Source organism: Callorhinus ursinus, unplaced genomic scaffold (genome assembly GCF_003265705.2).
Source record: "Callorhinus ursinus isolate GAN/ISIS: 27379988/994484 unplaced genomic scaffold, GSC_fseal_2.0 scaffold2162, whole genome shotgun sequence".
Classification (NCBI taxonomy): domain Eukaryota; kingdom Metazoa; phylum Chordata; class Mammalia; order Carnivora; family Otariidae; genus Callorhinus; species Callorhinus ursinus.
The window spans coordinates 1-8451 of NW_027399216.1; the positions used below are offsets into that span (position 1 = coordinate 1).

An 8451-nucleotide genomic window follows, 5' to 3' on the forward strand; every position below is an offset into this window, starting at 1 on the left:
GTGACCAGGTAGCCGGGCTCTGCGGAGCGGGGTGCCAGCTCCACGCCAGTGGAACCATCGGTGGGGAGGGCGGGGTACAGGATTTCGGGAGCGTTGTCATTCTGGTCCAGCACGAATATGCTCAATGACACGTTGCTGCTGAGGGGCGGGTTCCCATTGTCCCACGCAGTCAACCACAGCTGCAAATCCTGGAACTGCTCATAGTCAAAGGAGCGCAATGCATACACGATGCCAGTGTCAGAGTTGATGGAGATATAAGAGGACAGGGGTGCACCCTGAAGAGTGTCTTCAGTCAAAGAGTAAGTTACATGGGCATTATCGTCACTGTCAGGGTCATGGGCCGCCACAGAAATGATGGAGGCACCTCTGGGGTTGTTTTCAGGAATGTAGGCAGAGTAGGACATGTGGGGGAAGGTGGGTGGGTTGTCATTGATGTCTGCCACCTGCAATAAAATGTAAGCATCCGTGGATAGAGATGGTTTCCCTCCATCTTTAGCAGTCACAGTGATGTTATAAAAGGAAAACTGTTCCCTGTCAAGGGCTCTGGTTGTAACCAGTCGGTGGTAATTGTCCACTGATCTTTCTAACTTGAAAGGAAGGTTCTCAGGGAGTGAACATGTGATAAATGCGTTCTGCTCAGAGTCTCTGTCATGTACATTGAAAAGTGCAATTATGGTTCCTGAGGGAGAGTCTTCAGGAACTGAGCTAGTAGCAGATGTCATGTAAAATTCTGGGGCATTGTCATTCACATCCAGAACTGTCACAATAACCTTTGTCCTGGTCAGAAGGCCCGGACCATCCTGAGCTTCAATATCAATTTCATGGACTTTGGCATCCTCAAAATCTAGACTCTTTGCGATTGTTATATCTCCAGATGTCGACTCAAGCTCAAATACCTCTGGAGTTTCTCCCAGGGTTTTCTCTTGAAAATATGCCACTTGGGCATTGTATCCCTCATCTGTGTCAGTGGCGGTCACTGTGAGTATCCGGGTGCCTACGGGCGTATTCTCAGGAACACTTACATGGTACTTGGGCTGTGTAAATATAGGGGCATTGTCATTCACATCCAGGACGGTCACACAGATGCGGGAGGTGCCAGATCGGACCGGACTGCCCCCATCCAAAGCCACAAGGAGGAGGTAGTGAACGGCTTTTTCCTCGCGGTCCAGGGTGAGCTCCAACACCAGCTCAGGGTGCTTGTTCCCATCCACTCCACTTCGCACATCCAGGGAGAAGTGGTCATTTGGGTTCAGTTCGTACTTCTGAAGGGTGTTTTCTCCGACATCCACATCATGAGCACTCTTTAGGGGAATTCGGAATCCTGGCGTAGTCATTTCACTTATTTTTAGCTCTAGTTCCTCTACTCCAAAGCGAGGGGCATTATCGTTAATATCTGTTATTTCCACCTCTACTGAATAAATGTTCAATTTGTCTTCCAGGAGTATGTTAAAATTCACCAGACACCGCGCGCTCTGAGCACAGAGCTCCTCCCGGTCTATCCTGCCCGCGGTGACCAAACTGCCACTTCTCAGATTCAGAGCAAAAAGCTGCGTCCTACCTCTGGAGATGATGCGGACTCCATGCTCTGCCAGTGCCGGGGGCTCCAGCCCCAGGTCCTTGGCAATGTCACCCACGAAGGAGCCTTTGTCAATCTCTTCTGGCACAGAATAGTGCATCTGCCCAGCTCCGACCTCCCACAAGACGACCAAAAGAAAGCAGAGCCGGATAAGCCTTCTGCGTTGTGGCAACTTTTGCAGAGCCGCCATTTCTTCTGCTGCAATCTTCTCTCCCAGGCAACTTCCAGCATCCAGTGCGAGATTCCAGTCTTTATTTCTCAGGGTCTGAGGGGACCAGCATTCACAGGACCCAGGTCACTGTAGAGAGAACTTTAAGCTGCTGGACTGATTTTTTTTTTTTTTTCCCGTCCGGAAGCTTGGGGGCCAAACGCCCAGCCCTTTTTGTTGTGGGAGCCCGAATGTTGGACTGATTGTCTTGCAGGCTTTTACTTCTAAGGTGGTCAGCAGCGACGCTCAGAGGCCTAAGTAATTTCTGCACCCTCTAAGGCAAACCCAAGTTACTTCTTGCTTGTTAGCTTTGTGACTTTCAAGTTGCTTTGAAGAATCTTAGTTTTAAGATACCTTAGAAGTAGCTCTTTCAAGTCAGGAGTCTTTTTCTCAGAATTAATAAGAATGTGTATACAAATGTGACCTTGATAGTAGTTGCTAGGAAAGTATTACTACTTTCACTACTTTCACTATTACACTCAAGGCATTCATCAAGGCTACTGATGCCCTTGCTCCAAACATCTCCAACTTCTTATTTTATATTCAAAGGCAGTAAGATCAGCTTTAGAACATTAGCTACATTATCTTCTAAGGTCATATATTTTGCATTTCTGTGCTTGGTGCCTTAGACTTTAACTTCAACATCTGTATTTTAAAAAATTGAATTATCACTTAATTAGGTGACAATTATATACCTGGCACTTTGCCTGATTGATGCTGGAGAAAGAAATGGTGAACCTGATGAACACAGTCCTTGTTCTCAGGAAGCTTACAGGATAGGGGAGGACACAGAAAACTAAATAGAGTATTTTAATAGAATATGTTAACTGCTACAAAGGTGGGAAACACTGGGCAATGGAAAGAGGTACATAAGAAGGGTATCCAACCTAGATCCAGGGGTCAGAACTTTTCCAAGACATTATGGAAGATGACTCTGAAAGGGTAGGAATGGGTGAAGAAGAGGCTGGAGTAGTGTTCTAGAACTTCAGTACAAATGCTTGGAGGTGAAAGGCCACATGTAACATTAAGGAAAGTGAAGGGGATTGTTCTTTGTTCTTTTTCTTTTTAAAGATTTTGTGTATTTATTTGAGAGAGAGAGCACAAGCAAAGAGGAAGGTCAGAGGGAGAGGGCGAAGTAGACTCCCCACTGAGCAGGGAGCCAGACCTGGGGCTTGATCCCAGGACCCTGAGATCATGACCTGAGCTGAAGGCAGATGCTTAACTGACTGAGCCACCCAGGCACCCCTGTTCTTTTTCAAGATTGTTTTTGCTATTTGAGGTACCTTGCTACTTCATATGAATTTTAGAATGGATTTTTTTCTATTTCTGCAAAAAAAATCATTGGGATTTTGATAGGGATTGCACTGAATCTGTAGATTCCTTTGGGTAGTCATATACGTTTTTGATGGGTACTCTGTCAGGTTAAGGATGTTTCCTTCAATTCCTATTTTGCTAAACGATTTTAATCATGTGTTGAATATTCTCAAGAGCTTTATTATGCCTCTATTTAAATGAATATGTAGCTTTTTATCTTTAATCTCTTAATATGGAGTTTTGCATTATTAGATTTTCTTATATTGGAATATCCTTGCATCCCTAAAATAAACCCTACTTAGTCATAAGTTATAAATATTATTTCTAAATACATGTGAGATAAGATTTGATAATATCTTAAGATTTTGAATCAACATTCTTTTTTTTTTTAAAGATTTTATTTATTTATTTGACAGAGAGAGACACAGCGAGAGAGGGAATACAAGCAGTGGGAGTGGGAGAGGGAGAAGCAGGCCTCCCGCCGAGCAGGGAGCCTGATGCGGGGCTCAATCCCAGGACTTGGAATCATGACCTGAGCCGAAGGCAGACGCTTAAAAACTGAGCCACCCAGGCACCCCTTGAATCAACATTTTTAAAAGAAATTGCCCACTTCTGGTCTCACTTCAGTCTGTTTATCTTTTGGTTTCTTCCTTGTTGAATTTTTTTCATTTTTACTTTTATCCATTCCTCTGAGAATGGAAAAAATTGGAAACAAGTGGTATCAACTCACCTTGTTTTCTAGTAGGGCCTCTACTTTTTTAGATTTTAAAAATCTTTTCATCAACATCATTTTGATGCTTTCAAGTCTCATTAAATAACTGTTCAACATCCCTTACTGCAGCTCTTTAAAGACTTATCTGTTGTCTTTGACAATATATCTTATTTCCTACTCATGCTTCCTGCTTTGAATTAAGTTGTTTTTTTTTAAGATTTTATTTATTTGACAGAGAGAGCACAAGCAGAGGGAGAGAGAGGGAGAAGCAGGCTCCCCGCTGAGCAAGGAGCCCGATGTGGGACTCGATCCCAGGACCCTGGGATCACGACCCGGGCCGAAGGCAGCTGCCCAACTGACTGAGCCACCCAGTTGTTTTCTTTCTCCTTGTCTAAGTCTTTGTTTTTAATCAGAATTTGGGGTTTTCTTGTAGAATCTTTAAAAAGAATTTTAGTCATGCCATCTGCCTACTCTATATTAGTCCTAGCATTGGACTTGACAAAATTTTCATTTCTCCCCACTGGTCTCAGTATGACTTTTATTGTCTGCTTTTAATTGCTTCATCATCAGAATTCTTCCTTGTTTGTATATTAATAATTTATACTCTTAGCTTTGTTATTTTTCCTATTATTTTCTTAAAGTTTATGCTGATACAATGGTTTTTGTTTGCCTTGCTTCTTGAGTGTCTTGCTAAATTCACTTATTTTAAATAATTAGTTTTGCGGGCGCCTGGGTGGGTCAGTTGGTTAAGCGACTGCCTTCGGCTCAGGTCATGATCCTGGAGTCCCGGGATCGAGTACCACATCGGGCTCCCTGCTGAGCGGGGAGTCTGCTTCTCCCTCTGACCCTCCCCCCTCTCATGCTCTCTCTCTCTCTCTCTCTCTAATAAATAAATAAAATCTTAAAAAAATAATAATAATTAGTTTTGCTTTTAGTTATTTTATTTGACTATAAATTTACCCCTAGCTACTCTTTTAGCTGTATTTCACAATTTTATTTTATTTTATTTTATTCTATTTTATTTTAAGTAGGCTCCACATCCAACATGGGGCTCGAACTCGTGACCCTGAGATCAAGAGTTGCATGTTCAGATGATTGAGCCAGCGAGGTGTCCCTGTATTCCAGAGTTTTAAATAATATTTTAATTTTTGTTCCTTTCTAAATAGTTCTTATTTCCATTGTGATTTTTTTTAAATCCAAGAGTAATTTAGGGGTACAGATTTAAGTGTCCAAACTTTTTTTTGTTTCCTTTTACTATTTTTAAGTGTTTGCTTTGTAATTTTTTCAGCTTTATTGAGGTATAATTAATAAATAAAACTGTAAGATATTTAAAGTGTACAATGTAATGATATCATATATGTGAAAGGATTCCCCCTATTGATTTAATTAACACACCCATCACTTCAAATATTTACTTCTTTGTATGTGTGAGAACATTTAAGTTCTCTCTGAAGAAATTTCTATTATACAACACAATACAGTATTATCAACTGTAGTCTCTATGTTATACAGTGGATACTCAGGCCTTATTTTTTTTTTTCTAAAGATCTTCTTTATTTATTTGACAGAGAGAGAGATCACAAGCAGGCAGACAGGCAGACAGAGGGAGAGGGAGAAGCAGGTTCACCGAGCAGGGAGCCCGATGTGGGACTCAATCCTAGGACCCTGGGATCATGACCTGAGCCAAAGGCAGAAGCTTAACGACTGAGCCACCCAGGCACCCCAGGCCTTATTCACCTTACAGCTGAAAGTTTGTACCCTTTTACCTACCTCTCCCTATTTTCCCCACCCCAGCTTTGTGAATTAAGTACATGTTATAAGGCATGTAGATTATTGGTACTTTGAAATTTGCTCCTTTTATTTTTGTGATGACTATGTAGTAAATTGCTGTAGATTCCATATAGTCATGTAAAGAATGGCTATTCTGTATTCGTTGTGCATAGGATTCTGTACAGATTTATTAGATCAAGCTTATAGATTCTGTTGTTCAAATTTTCTGTATGCTTAGTAATTCTGGGCTGTGGGGTATAGTATTTCTTATGGAATTAAGTTTAAGTCTCCTGGTATTATTTTCAAAGCTATATTGTTCGGTGATGGGAGCTTATATTTTTTTATATCGTTTTGTTTGTCTTTTTTTTGTAACCATGATCAGTTCATTAAAAAAAAAAATCACCATTAATGTTTGTTGTCTTAAACACTACTTTGCTGTTATATTAAAATTGACATGACTGCTTTCTTTTGTGTGTTTACATATATATTTTTATTTTCCCTATTTCAGTGTAATTTTGTTTTAAGCATGTATCTTGTCGGCAGAATACAGACGGATTTAAAAAATCATCCAACTTGGTAATCTCTGTATTTTAATAGGTAAACTTAGCTCATCTATATGTGCATAAAAACAAAATTTTAAATTAACAGGAGCTGAGAAAATCCAGAATTGAAATAGCTGATGTTACTTTCTAAAAAGATTTATTTATTTGTGAGAGAGAGAGAAAGCACATGTGCACGGGGGTTGGGGGGAGGTACAGAGGGAGAGGGAGAGAGAGAATCCTCTAGCAGACTCCCTGCTGGGCATGGAGCTTACCAGAGGGATCCATCCCAGGACCCTGAGGTCATGACCTGAGCTGAAACCAAGACTGCATGCTTAACCAACTGAGCTACCCAGGTGCCCCATGAAATAAATTATGTTACTGAGAATGTACTCCAAACAAAAAATAAAAATAAAAAATCAACACTTAGACATATAGCAAGGATGAGAGAAATTTTTTAAAAGCCATCAGACAGAAAACAGAGATACCTTAAAGATAATGACAATTTGTTGGAATATCTCAATAACAACAATAACTCCAGAAGACAATGCTTCAACATTGTGGTTTGTAGATTTATTTTGAGTGGAAGAGTTTCTTAATTGCTCTCTCTCTTCTACTTTCTCTCCCTCTCCCTCCTGGGTTGAGGGTTTTGTCTCTTATGGTTTTGAAATTGTTTTTATTGCAGGTCCTAGGCCATAAGTAGGTCTTTTAATGGTGTGCAGCAGTAGTACTGTGAATATTACAGCTCATGTCTAAGAGACTTATTGTTCATTTTCTCAAGACAGCATCTGTATCCACTTCTCTCCTTTGGTCTGCAGGTTGCAAAAAGTCATGACCACAGGCATTTGTAGGCAGCATTTTAATGCAATTTCTCCCTGTTTTAGCTAGCTGAGGGGACAAACTGCTTATTTTAGATTTAAGTAGTAAGTCTGTATTAAGTCTGGCTCAGGTTCTTTGTTTAGCCTGAAGCACTTTCTTTGTCCCTATTACAATCCTGGAACAACCTCCTAACCTTCAGTGCCTGCATCTAGGCCAAGACTAGAGTTCCCACAGCTTTATCCTGGCCCACCACTTTCTGTTCCATCTTTGGCCCGTGTATATATTTATCTTTTATTTGTGCCTTACCATGCTTTTTATTTCTTCTTTTTATAGTTTGTATATCTCTTTAATTTATTGGAGTAGAGTAAGTTTATCAAAACATGGACTTACTCCCTTATGATACATTTCTTGAGAAGAGTTAACACACACATTAAAATGGACTATATACTTGGTTTTTGTTAGTTGCTTCCGTTACAAGCATAATATACAAGTCAGGAGGCTTTGAAACTACTTCTCAAGTTGCATAGTAAATTTTCTGTCATTCATTTTATTACCTCATTTCATAAGTTAGTTAAACATCTAATGTATTCTTCAGAATACATAAAATATCTCAAAATAAAAGATGAAACAAAGGGCTAAGATATTCAACAAAAAATCACAACCTATATATATTCCTATAATTTAATCCTAACACAACTAAAAATAATACTTTAGACAACCTTTACCTCTTCAAATGTCCCCAGATAAAACAGGCCTTGCCAGATGACATTTATATTAATTTAGGAATAAATTAGTATTTATAACTGACAGAAACTGGAAAACATTATTAGTCACATAAATATTGGTGGATCGGGGTGCCTGGGTGACTCAGATGGTTAAGTGTCTGCCGTCAGCTCAGGTCATGATCCCAGGGTCCTGGGATCGACTCCCACATCGGGCTCCTGGCTCAGCGGGAAGCCTGCTTCTCCCTCTCCCTCTGCCTGCTGCTTCCCCTGCTTGTACACACACTCTCTCTGTCAAAAATAAATAAAACCTGAAAAAAAATATTGGTGGATCTTTTCTAGTTAAACCCTATCCTTGCCAGATAAGAGAATGGTAAAACAAGAAAAATTACATTATTTGGCCAGAGGAAAGCAAGAAAATATTAGAAGTCATATCTTCTTGTTTCTGATGTGGTGCTCTTTCCACAACGAAGATAGCACCTCACAAATACTCTTCATAACAACCACCTACATTACAGTTATTTACAGTCTCCTTTTCTATGAAAAAGCAATTATAATTATACTGGGATATAAACATTTAATAATTTCCCAGAATCTGTAAATAGAAATCTACAAAAATATGTGGGAAATAGAACTGTTAGTAGTAAACAGTGACAGTAAGTAAACTCAGTAATTCTTTTTACCTAGATAAATTTACAAAAAGTTTACCTGAGAAAATGTTTCCTTTCTGTCTTCAAGTAAATCCTGAGTTACCAAAAGAGGCTCGCTTTTCCCACAGCTCTCCTGGCTGA

At 39.9% G+C, this 8451-nt stretch overlaps 1 protein-coding gene across 1 annotated transcript; it reads right to left on the reverse strand.

The window, feature by feature from the left end:
• Nucleotides 1-5: 5 nt before the first annotated feature.
• LOC112818238 (protocadherin gamma-A2-like) lies at nucleotides 6-2312 on the reverse strand (the record flags this gene model as incomplete). The annotated part of the gene is made up of 1 exon (XM_025865420.2): nucleotides 6-2312. A coding segment is annotated over exon 1 (1761 nt), but the record flags the coding sequence as incomplete, so codon positions are not given.
• Between the last annotated feature and the right edge of the window lie 6139 nt (nucleotides 2313-8451).